This window comes from Bubalus bubalis, chromosome 5, assembly GCF_019923935.1.
Source record: "Bubalus bubalis isolate 160015118507 breed Murrah chromosome 5, NDDB_SH_1, whole genome shotgun sequence".
In the NCBI taxonomy this organism is placed as follows: Eukaryota; Metazoa; Chordata; class Mammalia; order Artiodactyla; family Bovidae; genus Bubalus; species Bubalus bubalis.
The window spans coordinates 28881140-28903966 of NC_059161.1; the positions used below are offsets into that span (position 1 = coordinate 28881140).

Sequence of the window (22827 nt, forward strand, 5' to 3'; positions counted from 1 at the left end):
TAATACATTATCTAGGTTTGTCATGGCTTTTCTTCCAAGGAGCAAATGTCTTTTAACTTCATGTCTGCAGTCACCATCTGCAGTGATTTTGGAGACCAAGAAAATAAAAGTCTCTCACTGTTTCCATTGTTTCCCCATCTATTTGCTGTGAAGTGATGGAACCAGATGCCACAATCTTTGTTTTTTGAATGTTGAGTTTTAATCCGGCTTTTTCACTCTGCTCTTTAACCTTCATCAAGTGTCTCTTTAGTTCCTATTTGCTTTCTGCCATTAGGGTGGTGTCATCTGCATATCTGAGGTTAGTGATATTTCTCTTGGCAATCTTGATTCCAGCTTGTGCTTCATCCAGCCCTGCATTTCGCATGATGTACTCTGCATATAAATTAAAAAAGCAGGTTGACAATGGGCAGAACCCATGCTCACAGGTTTTTTTTTTGACACAAGCCCTTCCACCTTGGGCTTCTGCCAACACTGCCCAAGCTTCTTAGAAGCCCCCTAGACCAAACATCTCTGGGACACTGCTCTGAGTCTGTGTTCTTAACACAGGATTTTTACAGTCACTTCAGTTTCTTCTTTAGATTGTGTTTTCTTGAGAGCGCCCTTGATTTGATCTTTGCCCAGAATCTGTTTCTTATGTGTCATTTGCCACCTGCACAGGCATGGAATTTTCAAGCCCAGAGCATTGAGTCCTGATTGAACAGCCCTTTCTTTAACTGTCTCTACCCCTCACATGTCTTCCCAGGTGGCACTGCTGCTGCTGCTAAGTCGCTTCAGTCGTGTCCGACTCTGTGCGACCCCACAGACGGCAGCCCACCAGGCTCTGCCGTCCCTGGGATTCTCCAGGCAAGAACACTGGAGTGGGTTGCCATTTCCTTCTCCAATGCATGAAAGTGAAAAGTGAAAGTGAAGTTGCTCAGTCGCGTCCAACTCCTAGCGACCCCATGGACTGCAGCCTACCAGGCTCCTCCGTCCATGGGACTCTCCAGGCAAGAGTACTGGAGTGGGGTGCCATTGCCTTCTCCACCAGGTGGCACTAGGGGTAAAGAAACCGCCTGCCAATGCAGGTAGTGCAAGAGACACAGGTTCAATCCCTGGGTCAGGAAGATCCCCTGGAGTAGGAATGCAACCCCCTCCAGTATTTCTTGCCTGGAAAATTCCATGGACAGAGGAGCCTGGAGAGCTACACTCCACGGGGCCGCAAAGAGACCTGAGTGACTGAGCACCGCTTCACATTTCACTGTAAATAAGCAGTAAGAAGTAACCAGGTGCTCCTTCCACAACTCTTGCCTGGAGCTCTCTTTAGCTTGATCAGTCAGCTCGTCAGGAACATTTTCTCTTCCCACATGATGACAGGCAGTGTGCTGTTAAAACTTCTGCCACCACCTAACAAGGATCCCTTGACCCCAGTAACATTTTCCTCACTTTCCTGGAAACCTCCCCTCACTGCTTCCTCAAAGGCCTTTGAGCTCCTACTAACAAACCTCCTAACAGGCCTTCTCTAAGGCTCTCGGCAAAAGTCCTCCAGCTTCTGGCAACTGTTCCACCCGAAACCACTCCACCATTTAGGGGTTTTGTTAAATTTTGCACTGATCCTGCTGCCAAATATCGGTATTCACTACTCATTGCAGCTGACATGTTACTCCAGGATGTAAGGGTCTAAAACAACAGTGAGGGATGTCCCTGATGGCTCAGTGGTGAAGAATCCTCCTGCTAAAGGAGGAGACACAGTTCTATCCGTGATCTGGAAAGATCCCTCATGCCACAGAACAACTAAGTTCGTGCATCACAACTATTGAGCCTGTGCTCTAGAGCCCACAAGCCGAAACTACTGAAGCCCAAAAGCCCTAGAGCCTGTGCTCTGCAACAAGAGAAGCCACTGCAGTGAGAAGCCCACACTAAAGAGTAACCCCCACTCCCTGCAACTAGAGAAAGCCCGAGCACAGCAGTCAAGACCCAGCACAGCCAAATAAATACATTTAAAATAAAACAACAGTAAGCATGAAACTCCAATACTTTGGCCACCTCCTGCGAAGAGTTGACTCATTGGAAAAGACCCTGATGCTGGGAGGGATTGGGGGCAGGAGGAGAAGGGGACAACAGAGGATGAGATGGCTGGATGGCATCACTGACTCAATGGACGTGAGTCTGAGTGAACTCCAGGAGTTGGTGATGGACAGGGAGGCCTGGCGTGCTGCGATTCATGAGGTTGCAGAGTCAGACTCGACTGAGCGACTGAACTGAACCGAAGCACTTATTATCTCACAGTTTCTCTGAGTCAGGAATTTGGAACTGGCTGAGCTGGGTGATTTGGGCTTGGGGTTTCTCATGAGGTTGCTGTCATGGTCTCAGCTAGGGCTGTGGTCATCAGGAGGCCCTCCTGGGGCTGAAGGGCCCATCTCTGTGATGGTTCCCTCCACGGCTTTTAGTAGGAAGCCTCAGTTCTTTACCAGGTGGACCTGTCCATAGACTGCCGAGTCTCCTTGTGACACAGCTGCTGACTCCTCCAGACAAGTGGTCTTGGACAGTAAGGCAGAAGCCACAATGTCTTTTATGACCTAGTCTCAGGCCAACATAGGTCTGTATAGTCAAAGTTATGGTTTGTACAGCTTGACTATGTACAGATGTGAGAGTTGGATCATAAAGAAGGCTGAGCGCCAAAGAGTTGATGCTTTTGAACTGTGGTGCCGGAGAAGACTCTTGAGAGTCCCTTGGATAGCAAGGAGATCATACCAGTCAATCCTAAAGGAAATCAACCCTGAATATTCATTGGAAGGACTGATGTTGGAAAGCACTGAGAACAAGAGGAGAAGGGGGCAACAGAGGATGAGATGGTTGGATGGCATCATTGATTCAATGAACATGAGTTTGAACAAACTCCGGGAAATAGTGATGGACAGGGAAGCCTGGCATGCTGCAGTCCATGGGGTCGCAAAGAGTCAGACACAAATGATCAACTAAACAACAACTGTAATCAGTGGATTTTGCCATCAGTTTTTCCAATGCCATGTTGAAACTGGGGCTTCTCTAAGGGATGTACACTCCCCTGGAGAAGTGAAGGACGAATCCTGTGGCTTAGAGGCCCTCACATCTACCTGGGGCTCTATCCCCTCAGCCTCCCAGCCATATCTCATCTGTTTCCATACATTCACCCTGACTTCCCTGACACTCCATCCTCTGGGAAGGGCTTTCAACTTCCCATGTGATGGAGAGCTCCTTCCTGTCTGGGCCTCTCTGCTCCACTCTTCAGAGCACTCTATGCTCCAGTCCTCCAGGCTGGCTCTTGATAGAAAACATCTATTTTTGAGGGTTCTGAAAAAAACCCGTCCCCTCTTAATGAAGCTGGAGTTTTCAACTAAAGTTGGTTTACTGTTAAACTATTGCCTTGCTATAGATTTGAAAAATCCTATTTGAAAACCCAAGGCCAAGGGCTTATTTATCATAGGCCAGGTCAGGGTTTCTCCATCTCGGCATGGTGACATTTGGGACTGGATAACTCCTTGTTGTGGGATCTGTCCTGTTCATTTTAGAACATTTAGCAGCATCCCTGGCTCCTTCCCACTGATGCCAGCAGCAACCCCACCCCCACCGACCCTCCGACTGTGATACTCAGAAATGTCTCCAGTCTTTGCCAGAAGTCAAAACATCATTGTGCCTGGAGGCTGAATCACCCCATTCTAAGTTAATAGTCATCCTTCCTTTCCCACAAGGCAATAAAACCTCAGCTCCAAAACCACCAAATCTTAATGGCAAGAGCTCATGGGAAGTGGAGAAGAATTACCGAGAACAGAAAATACATTGGGTGAATTTTTTTAAATAGCATCCAATTTATATATAATTTTTCTCCCAATAATGGGATCCTGTGAACCTAACATTGGTAACCTGCTTTTTGAAATTCAATAATATATCATAAATGTCTTCCCACTTCAGTAAATTTACTGCATAGAGGTTAGGAGAGGGTTGGGCTCAGAATCCAACAAACCTGGGCTCATACCTACATACCAGCTCTGTGTCCTTGAGTAGGTGACTTGGCATCTCTGTACCTCATATCACTCACTTATAAAATGGAAACAGGAATGTTGTTGTTCAGTCACTAAGTCGTGTCTGACTCTTTGCGACCCCACGGACCATATCACGCCAGGCTTCCGTGTCCTTCACTAGAGGTGGAAATAGTAATGCCTATCTCACCAGGTTGTCATGAAGACAAAATCAGATCCTGCCTGTAAGTGCCAAGCACAGTACCTGATGCATACTGAACACTCAATAAATGTTAAAATTTTTAAAAATTAAATGATTATCTACCCATGATTGTCATTTAACTTTTGTTTACAACTTACCATATGTAGCAACGTCTTGAAGATACAGTTAATATATGTAACTTTATTCTGTATTTTCCATGTCTGCAGTAGATGTGTTATCATAGTTTCATAATTTAAAAAAAATTTTTTAAAGAAAGAAATGACAAAAAAATAAGACACAGTTAAGGTGCACACTTGCTGCCCCTTTGTAGACTGATGATTATTGGATAAGCACCAGGACAGGCAAGCTTCCCTTGTGGCTCAGCAGGTAAAGAATCTGCCTGCGATGAGGGAGACCTGGGTTCAATCCCTGACTTGGGAAGATCCCCTGGAGAAGGGAAAGGCTACCCACTCCAGTATTCTGGCCTGGAGAATTCCATGGACGTATAATCCATGGAGTAGCAAAGAGTCAGACACAACTGAGAGACTTACACACACACACACCAGGACAGTGGGTTGTTAAAATATTGAAGTAACTCCCCTGCTGTTTGGCAAATAGCTCCTGCTGGAAACTTCTTAAAGTGCCTCTGTCCCTACCTCTGCTCCCACCCAATCCCCCAGCCCTCCTGGCCCTCCCTGGGGGTTCTCCCCACTAGGATCTCCAAGGGATCCAGCAGGCAAGAGGGTCTGTTTTGAACTTAGTTAAACCGGTTTGGTCAGACGTGGCCCTTAGGTCCTTTTTGATAAATAATATTAATAGGAATGGGGGAAACAGGAAGAGCTACGAAGATAGCTCAGTCCCACAGTTGTATACGACTCTGTGACCCCATGGACTGTAGCCCGCCAGGCCTCTCTGTCCATAGAATTTTCTAGGCAAGAATACTGAGTAGGTTGCCATTTCCTGCTACAGTGTTGATAAATAATAGTCGCCTGTAAAGACATTTGGGGCGGGTGAGGGGAAGCTGCTCCAGCACCTCCCAGCCTGGTTGTAAGGAAAGTGAGTCTCAGAGCACGTTCTGCCCCCACAGAGACTTTCTGTGAATGCACCTTCTGCAGCAGAGGGATCCCGTCGTCCAGCCTGTTCTATAGGTTTGATTATGTCCCCCTCTGACCATCACCTTGCAGGGTCTCAGAGCATCTTGAGTTACCCCTAGAGATAGCAGCAGACGCCAGAGCTTTAAGCCGAGACTGGACACTCGCCCTGTTAGGGTCAGACTCCAGGGCCTGCCCCGGGGCACAGCCTAGGCAGTCCCTTCCTCCCTTGGACCCCTGGGAGCTGGTTTCTAGCGTTCAGCATGCCAAGTAACAGGCCATGCTGTTACCAGTAAGAACCCATTTCTGACCTTCGGGAGGCACAACTGCTTCTGGTCTATGGCCTGTCTAATGCAGTGCTGCCTGGCCGCACCAGGACTGAGGACTGCAGATTCGGGATCTGACCGCCTCTAGCCTGCAAGTTAAGCGACCTGCACGCATATAGCACCAAGCACACGATGCTGAATATTTAGAAACTAAGGCGCAGGCCTGTGACGATCCTTGGTGCATGACAGGGCCCAGAATTTGGCTGCACGTTATAGTCAAACCTGTACCAGGAGAGGATTTTTTTTTTAATAGGCTGCGTCCACTGGAGGTTCTAGGATCCACAGACATGTTTAAAAGCTTGGTAGGGTGGGAATCATTGACTCTGAAGTGCATAAATAAAAAATGCAGAAGCCAAATGAATAAATGATGGAATAAATGGCCACAAACGCGACGGTGCATGCTTCATTCATCATTCATGTTAACACCCATTAAAGTTTCACTGGCTTTGAAAACAATTGGATCAGTTTCTCACTTCACAAGAAGATAAGAATGTGCAGTGACTGCCCAGAAACCAGAGTCAGTTGGAAATTTAAAATACACTGCTTGGAGCCCAGTGATCTCACAAGCAGAATTATGGAAATCTTTACGAAAGTTTCTACACACACACACACACAAAAAATTATTCAGTCTTGATATGAATTGTGTCTGATATGATTCAGAGTGAGATCCCCAAACATAATGCCACATCCCCCAAAAGTCATGTAAACAGCCCTTGTAATAATGGGATTAATAAGCAAACAATCAGGAAAGCTTGTATGTTTATCAAGTGGGTCCCAGTTAATACCTCGGGTAGGGTTGTACAGTGGAGCACAATGCTATCATTAAAAAGGACCTAGCACAGGGACTTCCCTGGTGGTCCAGTGGTTAGGAACCTGCCTCCCAGTGCAGCGGATGGGGGTTTGATCCCTGACCAGGGAACTAAGCTCCCACGTGGTGAGGGGCAGCTAAGCCTGCACACCACAGCTAGAGAACCCCCATGCTCTGGAGCCCACCCGCCACAACTGCAGAGAAGCCCGCTCACCCACACGTAAGACCCAACACAGCCAAAGATAAATAAATATTTTTAAAAAGAACCAAGTACAGCTGCAAATGCTGATTTTTTTTTTTAATATTGTTAGGTGAAAAGTAAGCTGGAGAAAAATCTCTGTTATGTAAATCCATTTTTGTTTTTGTTTGTTGGCTGTGAGATCTTAGTTCCCCAACCAGGGCTTGAACCCGAGCCCTTGGCAGGGAAAGCATAGTCCTAACCAGTGGACAGCCAGGGAATTTCCCCATTTTTGTTTTTTGTTAAAGATATGACTAGGGCCTCCTTGGTGGTCCAGTGTTAAGACTTCACCATTCAGTGCAGGGGGTACGGGTTTGATTCCTGGTAGGGGAGTCAATGGCACCCCACTGCAGTACTCTTGCCTGGAAAATCCCATGGACGGAGGAGCCTGGCAGGCTGCAGTCCGTGGGGTCGCTAAGATTCGGACACAACTGAGCACTTTCACTTTTCACTTTCATGCATTGGAGAAGGCAATGGCAACCCACTCCAGTGTTCTTGCCTGGAGAATCCCAGGGACGGAGGAGCCTGGTAGGAGGCCGTCTATGGGGTCACACAGAGTCGGACACGACTGAAGCGACTCAGCAGCAGCAGCAGCAGGGAAGTTAAGATCCCATATGCCTCATGGCCAAAAAACTGAAGCACAAAGCAGAAGCAATATTGTAATGAGTTCAATAAAGACTTTAAAAGGAAAACAGGTCAGCCTCAAAAAAAAAAAAAATCTTAAATAAAATAAAAGATGTGACTGCAATTTAAAAATAGCTGGACTTCCCTGGTGGCGCAATAGATAAGAATCCGCCTTCCAGTGCAGGGGACACAGGTTCAGTCCCTGGTCTGCGAAGATTCCACATTCCATGGAGCCTCTAAGCCCATGCACCGCAACTACTGGTCCCACGTGCTGCAGCCACTGAACCTACTCCCTAGAGCCCGTGCTCTGCAGCAAGAGAAACCACTGCAGTGAGAATTACCTGCACCACGACTAGAGGGTAGCTCCCACTCACTGCAGTAGAGAGAAGCCCAATAAATAAATTAAAAAATACACAGAGGGCCAGATTTGGCCGTAGGGCCGTAGTTTGCCCACCCCTGCTCTACATCCTCATTCTATTTACTCTCCAAAGAGCCCTTTATAATAGAGACTGTTAGTGTCCCTACATTATATATGCAGCTGAGAGAGATTAAATGACGTGCACAGGTCCTCAGCTCTTAGGCAGCATAGAAATAAGTCTGAAAAGGGCTGCATCAAAGTGCATCAGCACAGCTAACGCGGGGGAAGAGGAAGAGGCGGCTCTTCCCCTTCCCAGCATTCCTGTGATGCTGTCATTGCATGAGTTTCATGAGTGTGAAGGTTAACCTGAAGATATCCTCTAAGATTTGGGGGAAACTTACAATCTCCTCTGCATTCTCTGTTGCCCATGTGTATTAGTGTGGACCAACGCCATGGATCTGTCAGACCAACCAGTGGCCGAGGAAATTCCCGGGGCAGGATCCGCCAGAGAGATGTTTGTGGATCATGACTTGGCCCAGCAGGAGAAGGTGAGGGATCTCGGGGAGGACAGAGCTGCAGTAGGAAGAGGGACCCACGGAGGGATTGCCACTGCCTCTTGCTCTTTGTGATTCTAGAAGTGCCTTTTTTTTTTTTTTTTTTTTTGACTACTTCCAAGAAATCACCTCTTGCTCCCAAGACATTCAGCCAAAAGTTTGGTTACTGCTCATTTTGTCCCAAATAGCATCTCCCACTGCGAGGTACTGAGCCCCTCCTGTGTGCTGGGCCATGTCCTGTGCACTTTACGTTTCTTTGGCTTGTTAATCCTTATCATCTTCAGGATAGATTTTATCTTCCTCATTTTGCAGATGAAGAAACCGAAGCTCAGAGAGGTTAAGTAACTTGTTTAAGGTTGCCCAGGATAAGGAGCAGTGTTAGGATTCAAACCTAGGTCTGGTTAACTTCCCAGCGGATACTTCTAACACACACATAGTAATCACTTGGTCAGCTTCGAGTGATGGAACAGTGATGATGGATAAATACATTTCTGGCAGGAAGAAGTGAACACTGAAGTCAGGGAGGCCCGAGCAAAGAAGGAGACTCATTAAAGAATTAAGGAGGTTCAAAGAAGGAGAAGAGGTGAATTCAAATCGTCCTGGGAAGGACCCAGGTTGATTTCTCCCCTCTTAGACATGACCTGAAAATTATTCTAAAAGAAGCAGTCTGCAATATCTCACTTTCCTCAAAGCCAGGGGCTGGGCCTGCAGCAATTCTCAGAGTCTGTGAGGAACAGAACCACCTGGGGTCTTTGTCAGACACGGAATCCAAACTTCAGGACATAGGGGGTTCCGACAAAGGTGTCCTGAGACAAGACTGTAAGAATTGTTGCAGGGAGGTGAGAAGCCAGGCTTGGATTCTGTATTTCTTGCTGTGTAACCAGCCACCCCTAAAGCTTAGGGGCTTAAAACAGCAACTCATTATTCCCCAGAATCTCCAGATTGACCTGGAAGTTTCCTTTGCTCCTGTCCCCTGACCTCACTCACTAGACTGCAGTCAGCCTGCGACCTGGCCCAGCCGGTGGTCTCCCTGATGGCCTCCTTCCCAGGACTGGAGCCTCAGCCAGGATGCCTGGACTGGTGCCCCCTTTCTGTTTGTGGTTTTGCATCATAGCACAGTGCTCTCAGGGTTCCCAGGGGGCTGGCACACAAGCTCACAGCCTGTAAGAACTTGCCTGGGGATCGTGCAGCCACACCTCCACTACCTTCTGTTGGTTAAAGTCCCGGGGCCAGCCCAGACTTAGAGGGCAGGGAAATAGGCTAGATGGCAAAGCTGCAAAGTGTTTGTAGCCATTTTTCAAACTGCCTCCATTTTTAAATTGGAAATATAGTGCAACCACGGTTATAATTTTTTTCTATTTATAAGCCATTTATGCCCTGACTTGCCAGGACACCTTCAGGTGACAGTAAAGAAAAGCTTGGTGGAGGGGGAAGCATTTATTGGCTCCTCTTATTGGAATATTTAAAGGGTTTCTAGCTTCAGGTATGGCTAGATCCAGGAACTTGACTCTTGTCATCAGAACACTTCCTACCACCAATCTCTCCCCTCTATTTCCCTCAGAGTCTGGCTTTCTGCATAAGGCCAGTTTTGTGTGTTGAAAAAGGCAAACTCAGGCAAACAAGCCTCTAAATGTAAGGTCTGTGGTCCAAAAGGAGGCACGAGATCCTTGCCCTCTGTAATCGACATGTGAAATCTTAAACTTTGATTGACCAGCTTGGGTCACATGCACCGGGCTCCCTCCAGGAAGGGCATTGGGGGCTGGGGGGTGGCGCTCACCAGGAAGACAGAACCCACACCGGTCCGCCGCCCTCTGCAAACTTATATTTCAGCACCAACACAGGGCCTGGTATATAGTGGCTGCCCAGAGAGTGTTTGTTGCATGAAAAATAAATAAGCACCTGGCTGATCATAATAGGATGAAAGAGGGGGGCAGATTTCCCAGGAGCAGGTAATCTGTTTGGTACTCTCTCTTGAAATTTTGCCACCAGCATTTACAGGGACCCAGAGGAAGACCTGGAGAAGGAAATGGCAACGCACTCCAGTGTTCTTGCCTGGAGAATCCCATGGACGGAGAAGCCTGATAAGCTGCAGTCCATGGGGCTGCACAGAGTCAGACACGACTGAAACGACTTAGCAGCAGCAGCAGCAGAGGAAGACCCTTGGCAGCAGCTAACAATGTCAGACAAGCTTCCTCCTGACTAAGATCCTGTCCTTCCCCAGGTCATAGAGCTGGAAGGTCTTGAGGCCAACTGGGCAAGCTCCCCTGGGAATGAGCCAGCCTGGAAATTGCCTGTTTATCTCTTTTTGTGTCTGCCTTTGAAAAGGCATCTGGTGAATTCTTTTTTTTTTTTTTTTTTTCCCCAGTTTTCTTGACATTTTGTTGATAACTGCTGGTGAGAAGCTTGGGGGATTTTTTTTTTTCTTCCACTTTTGGAAAACCTAACAAATTCTTTTGTTAGAACTTTTTCTTTGGAGAGATGGAAGACACAGTTAATTACACCTGTGGGCGAAGTCTGCCAGCGATGTTGCTTTTCTAGCCCAAAGTTTACAGCAGCACGCACAAATAATCACCATTCCCGTCTCATTTACTTCCCAGATCCAGTGACCTGGAAAAAAAAGTCTTAAATGAATTGCCAGAGAGGCAGGAAGTCCTAGAAGAGAGGAAAGGGAAAATAAATATTTCAGAATGTATTAAATGTTTTAAGTTTAAAAAAAAAAATAGCCCTCGTTATAAGTAGAATGTGATTGAACAGAATGTTGATTTCCTAGTTACCTTTCCTAGGTCCCCAGTGTGCTAGGCTGAATATTATAAATAAAATATTATAAACTTTCCAGCAACAAAAGTTCCCAAGTGGGATGGTTATTCTTAATGTGAAAGGATAATTCTCAGTAGTTTCAGTACCTGTGAGCTATAGACATCCACTCGTGTGTGCAGGCTAAGTCGCTTCAGTCGTGTCTGACCCTTTGCAACCCCATGGACTGTAGCTCACCAGGCTTCTCTGTCCATGGCATTCTCCAGGCAAGAATACTGGAGTGGGTCGCCATGCCCTCCTCCAGGGGATCTTCCCGACCTAGGGGTCAAACCCACATCTCTTATATCTCCTGCATTGGCAGGCGAGTACTTTGCCACTAGCACCACCAGAGAAGCCCCGACATCCATTACAGATATCTATATACAAGTACATAATTTCAACCAAATTCTTGACTCTTTGAGGTTTTCTCAAGTGACAGAGATAGCCTTGAGAATCTGCCTTGTCCTTCCCTGCCTGCCCTCACCTTCCCAGAGAATGATACCATATTTTTCCTATATTTTTTTCAATGGGCTCAGCCTTACACCCAGACCCACACCCACTAAACTTCCCATCTGGCCTCCACCCAGGATGAAATAATTCTGCTGCTGGGAAAAGAAGTCAGCCGTCTCTCAGATTTCGAACTCGAATCCAAATACAAAGATGCCGTGATCGCGAACCTTCAGAACGAAGTGGCCCACCTGAGCCAGAAGCTGTCGGAAACAGCCACCTCCAGACAGAATGAGAGGGTGGTCCCGCCCAAGCTCCAGGTTCTGGAGGAAGACGATGATGCCCAACAGAGAGAAATCGAGAACTTGAAAAGCCAGGTAGGGGGAGGAGGGGCGTGGGATGGATTGGGAGGTTGGGATTGGCATACACACACTCTTAATTGTTGTTTGGTTGCTAAGTCATGTCCGACTCTTATGCGACCCCATGAACAATAGCCCACCAGGCTCCTCTGTCCATGAGATTTTCCAGGCAAGAACACTGGAGTGGGTTGCCATTTCCTTCTCCAGGGGCATGTCCCCAACCCAGGGATGGAAACTGCAGCTCCTGCCTTGGCAGGTGGATTCTTTACCACTGAGTCACCAGGGAAGCCCCACACTCTTAATACTATGTATAAAATAGATGACTCATGAGAACCTACTGTATTGCACAGGGAACCCTACTCAATGCTCTGTGGTGAAATAAATGGGAAGGAAGTCGAAACAAGAAGGGATATATGTGTATATGTAACTGATTCATTTTGCTGTGCAGCAGAAACTAACACAACATTCTAAAGCAACTATACTTTAATGACAATTAATTAAAAAAAAGAAAAACCAGGTAGGGGTTGAAGACAAGGGGTCAGAGCCTTAGGGTGGTGACTCAGGGTGATGGCTCTCAGGTGGAGCCTCAGGGAGCACCAAGGGTATCCACCCGGATAGTTGGAAACAGGTGGTCAGCACAGATGGTGGAGAAGAGCACAGATCCAAGGAGGAGAGACTTGGTAGGTTCCTAGCCTGCTAAGAACAATACTATTAATACCTTTGATTAAGTGCCTTCTTCAGTCGTGTCCGACTCTGCAACTCTATGGACCGAGGCCTGCCAGGCTCCTCTGTCCATGGGATTCCTCAGGCAAGGAGACTGGAGTGGATTGCCATACCCTACTCTAGGGAATCTTCCTGACCCAGGGATCAAACCCTGGTCTCTTACATCTCCTGCCTTGGCAAGCAGATTCTTCACCACTAGCACCATCTGGGAAGCCCCTGACCACACATATGATTCTACAGATGAGGAGACTGGGGTAGGCTCGGAGATACCCAGGAACTTGTTACAGCTTGCGCAGTAAAGGAGAGGGGGCTGTGTGACTTGAGCTCCCCTCTGCCACTTCCACCCAGCTCTGTGGCTTTAGTGACCACCTCTCATGCTCACCTGGCCCCAGCCAGAAAGGACTGGAGATGGGGAGAAGGAACCTCCCAGTGTTCCAAACACCAAGGCCTTTATCAAACCCTGAAGGCAGCTGCTGCTTCATTTATGGAGAATTTTACCCAAAATTCTCCACCCGGGATGCCTGGATTTATAGTCAAGTTCCTTTCTCTTGAAACTAGATCCAAAAAAAAAAAATTTTTTTTTAAGGAATGACTTTAAAATAGGCCATTGATCTTGTACATAAATTATATCTCAACATATGTGAAAGTAGCTCAGTTGTGTCTGACTCTCCCCACGGACCATACAGTCCATGGAACTCTCCAGGCCAGAATACTGGAGTGAGTAGTCCTTCTCTTCTCCAGGGGATCTTCCCAACCCAGGAATGAAACCGGGGTCTCCTGCATTGCAGGTGGATTCTTTACCAGCTGAGCCACCAGGGAAGCCCAGATCTCAACATAGTTGTAAGAAAAATAAATGGGCCACTGATGAATTTTGGCCTCAGTGCGTAATTCTGCTTAAAGCCATAGCCACATTTGGGGCCTCAGTTCCCTGATTCTCTGTTTACTGCCTTCCCCTTCTGTAACCGATTATACGTGCGCAGTTTCAGTCCTAGAAATGGTGCCCGAGAAAGACACGGTTGTATGGGGCACCTAGGAGATTCTATCAGGAGACTGTCAGCTCCATGAAGGCAAAGGCTGGTCCTAGTAACCTTCCAAAACTCTGATAGGTCCGCGTCTGTTTGTTCTTCATCCATCCATCCATTCATTCAAATCAGTATTTGCGGGGGCCAACCCTGTGTCATGCTGTCTTCCAGGCTCTGTGAATTCCGCAGAAACAAGGAAGACATGATCCTTCCCCCTGTTTTGTTCTAGTGAGGGGGACAGAATAAACCAGGAAACAGGATAGATGTTCTAGTATTTCAACGAAGCGGTGACTCTCTTTTGAACCTATTTTTGAAGAAAACACTGAAAGCAGCAAGTCCTTCAGGAACCCCTGCTGCAAACAACTACCATGACGTGTAACGGATGCACTGAGGAGCACCTTCCCTCAAGCTGAACCTAGTTTTGCTGAAATATCCTTTTCAGTTATCTTCCCATTTCAGAGCTTTCCTGACCTAATGTCACAGGTACATGGACAAGGCTGAATTATTCTCATATATCTTTTTTTTTTCAGTTGAAACATATTTGACGTATAATATTATAGAATTTCCACGTATCTTTGAATATCAGCCAGTCACAATTTGACTGTTATTTAAAGTGGCTGATGATATCTGGAGGGAAAAAAAATTTTTTTACAAAGATATTATCTAGAAATAATTACACTGATTCATCATCCTGTTAACTCCTCTACCTCTGGAGCTTTACTTATAACTGAAGGAGAGTATTTTGTAACAAGACATCTGTGAACCAGAGGCTGCCCTGGTTTGAACTCAAATCGAGTTGCATCCACTTACGTTTCAGCTTCTTCAATATTCTACTGCCTGCAGAACATTCAGCCAGAAGCAGAAGCCGCATGGCTGGTTGATTTATCGTTCTGATTACCATATGCATTCTCCTTAGTCCCTGAAAGCGTGTACATAATGACTTGCTCTCAAAGATCTTCGATCCCCTAGAAATATCGCTAGAAAATTCTTACCTGCATGTGTTCTTATACGCCTGTGCTAATTAGAAACCAAATTAGTATCTTGAAACAGTCACTCCTCCTAGCACTATTAATTTTCTTATGATTCTAGGCCCATTTTATTACATAGCGTAACAGACATTAAACATCTTGGAATTTATGCCAATTACAGACAACATGGATATTTGTTTTGGTAGTAAAAGTAACAAAGAGGTTTGAAACACTTTTTTTTTTGGCTAAGCTAGGCCTTTGTTGTGCGTGCAGGCTTTCTCTAATCGTGGAGCACAAGCTCTTAGTTCCTTGACCAGGGATCAAACCCACGTCCCCTACATGGGAAGGTGAACTGTCAACCACTGGACCACCAGGGAAGTCCCTTGAAGACTTGAGTTTTCCAGCAATCCAAAATCCTAAAACTCTGACACTTAAAATGAAATATTTTAAATCTGTCAAAAGCACTGGAGTCTTTAGAGGGGAACGTATGTTTTCCCTTCTGGAAGTTTGTCTCTGTGTGTTCTTCCTTATGCAAATAAACCCATTAAGCTGAGAAGAGCTAGAAACAGTTTGCTTAAGCGTTCCAAGTACCTTTTATGGGAAAGTTGCATTCCACCACCGCCACCGCCCACCCTCTTTCAACTCCTCAGTAAGAGATGAAAGAATTTTCTTCACTCAAAGTCCAAAGCACAAACATGCAAAAGTATAGCCTTGCGGAGGCTGGTGGGCAGAGTGGCCTGTGTCCCCCACCACACCCACCCATAGAAGGTGGTCATGTACAAATGTGAGATTTGGACCATAAAGAAAACGAGCACTGAAGAATTGATGCTTTAGAAATGTGGTTTGGAGAAGACTCTTGAGAGTCCCTTGGACAGCAAGGAGATCCAGATCCAATCCTAAAGGAAATCAACTCTGAATATTCATTGGAAGGACTGATGCTGAAGCTGAAGCTCCAGTACTCTGGCCACCTGATGCAAAGAGCCAACTCACTGGAAAAGACCCTGATGCTAGGAAAGATTGAAGGCCAAAGGAGAAAGGGGCAACAGAGGATGAAATGGTTAGATAGCATCACTGACTCAATGGACATTAATTTGAGGAAACTCCGGGAGATGGTGGAGGACAGAAGAGTCTGGCATGTTACAGTCCATGGGATTCCAAAGAGTCGGACAAAACTGAGCAACTGAACAACAGTAGCCTGGGAGAGGTTGGGGGCCAGAGTGGCCTGTGTCCCCTCCCCACCGCCACCTTCTAGAGTAGACCTGTCCCAATAATGTTTCAGATGCCCCAGGGGAAAAGTATATATAACCATCATAAATGTCATAGACTCTCAACCATGGTGGTGCATGAAATGAGAAAGAAAACTTGTGAGACCTTGAAACTTCCACTAATTCTCTGAGTAAGAATGACAAGATTTTCAGGCACAGAAACCGGGACCAAAGGCCGTGAGCGCCATCTGGTGGCAAGGTCACCACAGTTCAGTTCACTTCAGTTCAGTCGCTCAGTCGTCTCCGGACTCTTTGCGACCCCATGAATCACAGCACACCAGGCCTCCCTGTCCATCACCAACTCCCGGAGTTCACTCAGACTCACATCCATCGAGTCAGTGATGCCATCTAGCCATCTCATCCTCTGTCGTCCCCTTCTCTTCCTGCCCCCAATCCCTCCCAGCATCAGAGTCTTTTCCAATGAGTCAACTCTTCGCATGAGGTGGCCAAAGTACTGGAGTTTCAGCTTTAGCATCATTCCTTCCAAAGAAATCCCAGGGCTGATCTCCTTCAGAATGGACTGGTTGGATCTCCTTGCAGTCCAAGGGACTCTCAAGAGTCTTCTCCAACACCACAGTTCAAAAGCATCAATTCTTCGGTGCTCAGCTTTCTTCACAGTCCAACTCTCACATCCATACATGACCACTGGAAAAACCATAGCCTTGACTAGACAGACCTTTGTTGGCAAAGTAACATCTCTGCTTTTGAATATGCTATCTAGGTTGGTCATAACTTTCCTTCCAAGGAGTAAGCGTCTTTTAATTTCATGGCTGCAGTCACCATCTGCAGTGATTTGGGAGCCCAGAAAAATAAAGTCTGATGCTGTTTCCACTGTTTCCCCATCTATTTTCCATGAAGTGATGGGACCAGATGCCATGATCTTCGTTTTCTGAATGTTGAGTTTTAAGCCAACTTTTTCACTCTCCTCTTTCACCTTCATCAAGAGGCTTTTTAGTTCCTCTTCACTTTCTGCCATAAGGGTGGTGTCATCTGCATATCTGAGGTTATTGATATTTCTCCCAGCAATCTTGATTCCAGCTTGTGCTTCTTCCAGTCCAGCGTTTCTCATAAAGTACTCTGCATATAAGTTAAATAAGCAGGGTGATAATATACAGCCTTGACATACTCCTTTTCCTATTTGGAACCAGTCTGTTGTTCCATGTCCAGTTCTAATGGTTGCTTCCTGACCTGCATACAGATTTCTCAAGAGGCAGGTCAGGTGGTCTGGTATTCCCATCTCTTTCAGAATTTTCCACAGTTTATTGTGATCCACACAGTCAAAGGCTTTGGCGTAGTCAATAAAGCAGAAATAGATGTTTTTCTGGAACTCTCTTGCTTTTTCCATGATCCAGCACATGTTGGCAATTTGGTCTCTGGTTCCTCTGCCTTTTCTAAAACCAGCTTGAACATCTGGAAGTTCACAGTTCACATATTGCTGAAGCCTGCCTTGGAGAATTTTGAGCATTACTTTACTAGCATGTGAGATGAGTGCAATTGTGCGGTAGTTTGAGCATTCTTTGGCATTGCCTTTCTTTGGGATTGGAATGAAAACTGACCTTTTCCAGTCCTGTGGCCACTGCTGAGTTTTCCAAATTTGCTGGCATATTGAGTGCAGCACTTTCACAGCATCATCTTTCAGGATTTGGAATAGCTCAACTGGAATTCCATCACCTCCACTAGCTTTGTTCGTAGTGATGCTTTCTAAGGCCCACTTGACTTCACATTCCAGGATGTCTGGCTCTAGGTCAGTGATCACACCATCGTGATTATCTGGGTCGTGAAGATCTTTTTTGTACAGTTCTTCTGTGTATTCTTGCCATCTCTTCTTAATATCTTCTGCTTTTGTTAGGTTCATACCATTTCTGTCCTTTATCGAGCCCATGTTTGCATGAAATATTCCCTTGGTATCTCTAATTTTCTTGAAGAGATCTCTAGCCTTTCCCATTCTGTTGTTTTCCTCTATTTCTTTGCATTGATCGCTGAGGAAGGCTCTCTTATCTCTTCTTGCTATTCTTTGGAACTCTGCATTCAGATGCTTATATCTTTCCTTTTCTCCTTTGCTTTTCGCTTCTCTTCTTTTCACAGCTATTTGTAAGGCCTCCCCAGACAGCCATTTTGCTTTTTTGCATTTCTTTTCCATGGGGATGGTCTTGATCCCTGTCTCCTGTACAATGTCACAAACCTCATTCCATAGTTCATCAGGCACTCTATCTATCAGATCTAGGCCCTTAAATCTATTTCTCACTTCCACTGTATAATCATAAGGGATTTGATTTAGGTCATACCTAAATGGTCTAGTGGTTTTTCCTGCTGCTGCTGCTGCTACTAAGTCACTTCAGTCCTGTCCAACTCCGTGCGACCCCATAGACAGCAGCGCACCAGGCTCCCCTGTCCCTGGGATTCTTCAGGCAAGAACACTGGAGTGGGTTGCCATTTCCTTCTCCAATGCATGAAAGTGAAAAGTGGAAGTGAAGTCGCTCAGTCGTGTCCGACCCTACTTTCTTCAATTTCAGTCTGAATTTGGCAATAAGGAGTTCATGGTCTGAGCCACAGTCAGCTCCTGGTCTTGTTTTTGTTGACTGTATAGAGCTTCTCCATCTTTGGCTGCAAAAAATATAATCAGTCTGATTTCGGTGTTAACCATCTGGTGATGTCCATGTGTAGAGTCTTCCCTTGTGTTGTTGGAAGAGGGTGTTTGCTATGACCAGTGCATTTTCTTGGCAAAACTCTATTAGTCTTTGCCCTGCTTCATTCTGTATTCCAAGGCCAAATTTGCCTGTTACTCCAGGTGTTTCTTGACTTCCTACTTTTGCATTCCAGTCCCCTATAATGAAAAGGACATCTTTTTTGGGTGTTAGTTCTAAAAGGTCTTGTAGGTCTTCATAGAACCGTTCAACTTCAGCTTCTTCAGCGTTATTGGTTGGGGCATAGACTTGGATTACTGTGATATTGAATTGTTTGCCTTGGAAACGAACAGAGATCATTCTGTCATTTTTGAGATTGCATCCAAGTACTGCATTTCGAACTCTTTTGTTGACCATGATGGCTACTCCATTTCTTCTGAGGGATTCCTGCCCGCAGTAGTAGATATAATGGTCATCTGAGTTAAATTCACCTCACCGTTACCCAAATACCTGGGCATGCCCGCCCCTTCCCCCCAGTCTTTTTTTTTTTTAATGTGAAGCCTGCAGCCTGGTCTGACAGTAAACAGGGAAATTCTTGTATTTTCTCTTTTTTTAAAGATTATTTTTATTTAAGATGTTGAGTCTCTATTTACTCTTATAGCAGTTATTTTTAATTTAATACATGTTTTTTAAGTTTAGAAAGCAAGGGGCTTCTAAGAAAAATGCTAAGAAATTATAGTGGGACCAGCAAAGAGATATGGCAAAAATAGTGAAAGTGGTATTTGAATGACTGAAGTTTAAGAACTCTCTTAGGGTGGGGTTGCCAGATAAAGTAGGGATACCCAATTAAATTTGAATATTAGAATATCCTTTTTAGAGTATGTTCCACATACTGCATGGGACACACAGGAAAATGTTATCTGTCATTTGCATCCTTTTTTTCTCCCCCAAATCTGGCAACCTTACCTTAGGAAAACAAAGAAATTGCATCCTGCTCCTTGTCGCTTCTATTTTGATCTATCAAAACAAGCTAGTTCTCATCTTGTCTACAGACTATGTGGCATTTCTGCCCCAATAAGCATGTCCCTGTGGGAGAACTGAGTCCTGACGTCTGAAAAATCAAAGCCGCAAAGGCCCACAGCACACCCTGGGAGGGAAAAGGCCTGGCCACTCAGACCAAGCAGTCCGATGAGTCAGATGAAGAGGGAGGGGGTTCTGGCCCACCTCCCTTCCCCAGCCTCTCGGGTACCTGTGAGAGGTGGTTCTCTCTTGCAGTAAATGCGGCAGCTACTTTCCAGCCCTTACCAGGGCTGCTTTCCAAGGAGATCCTTCCAGGGCCCCCGCCCGGCGTATGGATCCCTGGAGAGGGGCTGGCCCTCAAGTGGGTTCTGAGCCAGGGACTTCCAGAGTTCTTGGAGCAGCCAGCCCATGGTCATCCCACCCATGATTCCTGTATTTCCTCCTAATAACAACCACAGCAGTGTTAAAGTGAGCCTGAGCAAGACTTACAAATGCACAAAAAGATTCCCAACTCCTTTCCCCAGAGACAGACAAGGGAAGCTGAAGCTAAAACACGCCATGGGTAGTCAGCTGAGAGGACCATGACACCTCATCCCTCTATGCTGTGTGCCAGGCATAATCTGATTACTTGCACACATGACTAATTTGTTAAGATACTTCTAACAGGGATTTCCTGGTGGTCCAGTGGTTAAGACTCCAAGCTCCTGAAGCAGAGGGCACAGGTTTGATCCCTGGTTGGAAAACAAAGATCCAACATGCCGCAAAGCAAGGACTGGGGAAAAAACTATACTTCTAGCAATCCTATCAGACTGGGACTGCCATCACCCCACGTACAGACTGAAAATAAAATACGGCGTCTTCCTGTGTTCACATGGCCCATAACAGGCAGAAACAGGACTTGAAGCCTACAGTCTGGCTCCCAAGTCCACACTTTAGAGCCTCCAACTTTTCATGCTGCTTCCTAGGGCCACCTGGAAAAGTGGAAACGGGCCCCTAGAGGCTGGGTTTGAATCCTTCTCCACCTCTGACCAGCCCCGTGATCCTGAGCAGGGGACTTTACCTCTCCCAGTCTCAGTCTGCCCTCTTGCAAATGGGAAGCCTGCTGGGAACATCAGCCTTCGGCAATGCTGTGAGGAGTATCCATGTAGCAGGTGCACATGAGTTGTGTAAACTCCGGAGTGTTGTATAAGCGATTTGCTGTTCTCATTAAAGGAAATTTTTTATATAATGAATATATATTCATTATATATATTCAATATATATTGAAGAGATGGCAGACCTCATCTCTTGGGGGCTTCCCAGTGGTAAAGAATCCGCCTGCCAATGCAGGGGACATAGGAGACATGGGCTTGATCCCTGAGTTGGGAAGAACCCCTGGAATAGGAAATGGCAACCCACTCCAGTGTTCTTGCCTGGGAAATCCCGTGGATGGAGGAGCCCAGCGGGCTACAGTCCCTGGGGTCACAGAAGAGTCGAACGTGACTGAGCACACACAACACCCTCCTGTCTCTTGAATTTCACTCTGCATACAGTCAGTGCTGGATGACTCAGCACCAACGGCTGGCCTATTTATGGCTAAAAGGCCACAGATGGTGATCTCGGAGAGGCAACAGTGAGCGGTGGCTTGAAGCGAGGTCTTAGTTCCCTGCCCTGGAACTGAACCTGGGATAAAAACCAGGACTCCTAGCCACTGGACCATCAACAGCTAGAGCCTAGAAGCAAATCTCCCCTGGCTCTTGCTCCCATTGAAAAATGCATTTCTTGTGGAGGCAAAAACTGTAAAAAAAGAAAAACAGGTACAAAGTTAACTGTTTCAGACACAGCAGGACAACTGGAAGAGCACAAAGAGAAACAGTTTGTTTCGTTAAGACAGAGATGCACACCCGGGGAGAAAGGGTATGGGCGTCCCTTCAGTGAGGAGGAGCCCAGGGCAGATGTGGTTAAATCATGTGTATAGGGTGATTCTTTCAAGTCTTTTTTGTTGTTGTTCACTGGCTCAGTCTTGTGGAGTTTGTTCAAACTCAGGTCCATCGAGTCGGTGATGCCATCCAACCATCTCGCCCTCTGTCGTCCCCTTCTCCTCCTGCTGTCAATCTCTTCCCAGCATCAGGGTCTTCTCTAGTGAGTCGGCTCTTTGCATTATGTGGCTACCCATCCAGTAGGTCTTTGTTTACCCTTGGCCAATTAAATGGTTTCTTTTTCTACATGGGACCTACCCTAGGATCCTCCCCAACATGTGTGCACAGCTTTTTCCCAAGGTAGATTCCAGCCCAGCAGCCAATTAGGGATGGGGCTTGACATCACATATTATGGGATGGTGACCCCTCCTTTGGTATCCCCAAAGAGCCTTTCTGCACATGTGCAGTGACTCCCTTGCCCCAAGGATGGGAAATACATGACCTCTTGGTCTTGTACTCAAACAAGGTTTTGCCCCTGTCTGTCCCCGACATAACTGATGTGTCCACAGGAGGCAAAGTCCAGCCATTTACCCTGTTCCTGTCGTCGTTTCCATCTCACGGTGCAAACAGAAGGCTGGTTGTAAATGCCTAACCTGGAGCCCACCTACTTCCTGTCTTGGGAAATGTAAACAGAAGGCTGGTTGTAAGTATCCAGCCTGAAGCCCATCTGCCTCCTGCCTCAGTCACAGGAAGGGATCCAGGGCAAGGGCACCTGAGCCCCTGGGTGACCACAAAGGTAAGGTTTGTGTCTTGATGATGTAGGACACGGTGGTCACTGAAGAAATAGGCACCCTCCCATCTCTCCCACCAGTTATACCTGAAAAGCTTGGTTTCCCCAACACCCCAACCCAAGATCAACCTGACTCTTTTTGTCCAGCCTTGGAGAAGTGTGTCCTGCAAAGCCGGCTGACCCCGCTCTGACTATGTATTGCCTCTTCCCACAGATCAGTGCCCTGCAGCAAGGCTACAGCCAGGTGCTGTGCCAAACCCTGTCTGAGAGGAACCTGGAAATCACATCCCTGAAGGACCAGGGTGAGAACTTGAGGAGGGATAATGCCATCACTTCAGGTGAGGTCCTTCTGGATTTGCTCCTGAGAACTGCCTCCCTCCCCCTGCAGACATCACCAATCTATCACTGCACCTGCCTCCCTCCCCCCACAGACATCACCAATCTATCGCTGCACCTGCCTCCCTCCCCCTGCAGACATCACCAATCTACCACAGCACCTGTGCCCATGACCTGGGTGCAGCCTCAGGGATCTCAGCAACCCACTGGGCCACCAGTGTCCGTGAGTTAGAATTCTCCCTCAGTGCAGATTTCTTGCCACCCACTTCCTAGGGCAGGGCCTGATAAATACTGGAGACAATGTTGTATCTTGACCAGGCTTCCCAAGTGGCTGCTGCTGCTGCTGCTGCTGCTAAGTCGCTTCAGTCGTGTCCAACTCTGTGCGACCCCATAGACGGCAGCCCACC

The 22827-nt window shown here is 46.6% G+C and overlaps 1 protein-coding gene across 2 annotated transcripts in view; it reads left to right on the top strand.

Moving 5' to 3' along the window:
- Nucleotides 1-22827, top strand: part of FHAD1 (forkhead associated phosphopeptide binding domain 1) — a 165286-nt gene that overhangs the window by 54682 nt on the left and 87777 nt on the right. For both annotated transcript variants that reach the window (XM_045165685.1, XM_045165684.1), the window contains 3 exons: nucleotides 8060-8169; nucleotides 11556-11792; nucleotides 22299-22422. In XM_045165685.1, the coding sequence (XP_045021620.1) occupies nucleotides 8060-8169; nucleotides 11556-11792; nucleotides 22299-22422 (471 nt within the window). The remainder of the gene's footprint in view (nucleotides 1-8059; nucleotides 8170-11555; nucleotides 11793-22298; nucleotides 22423-22827) is intronic.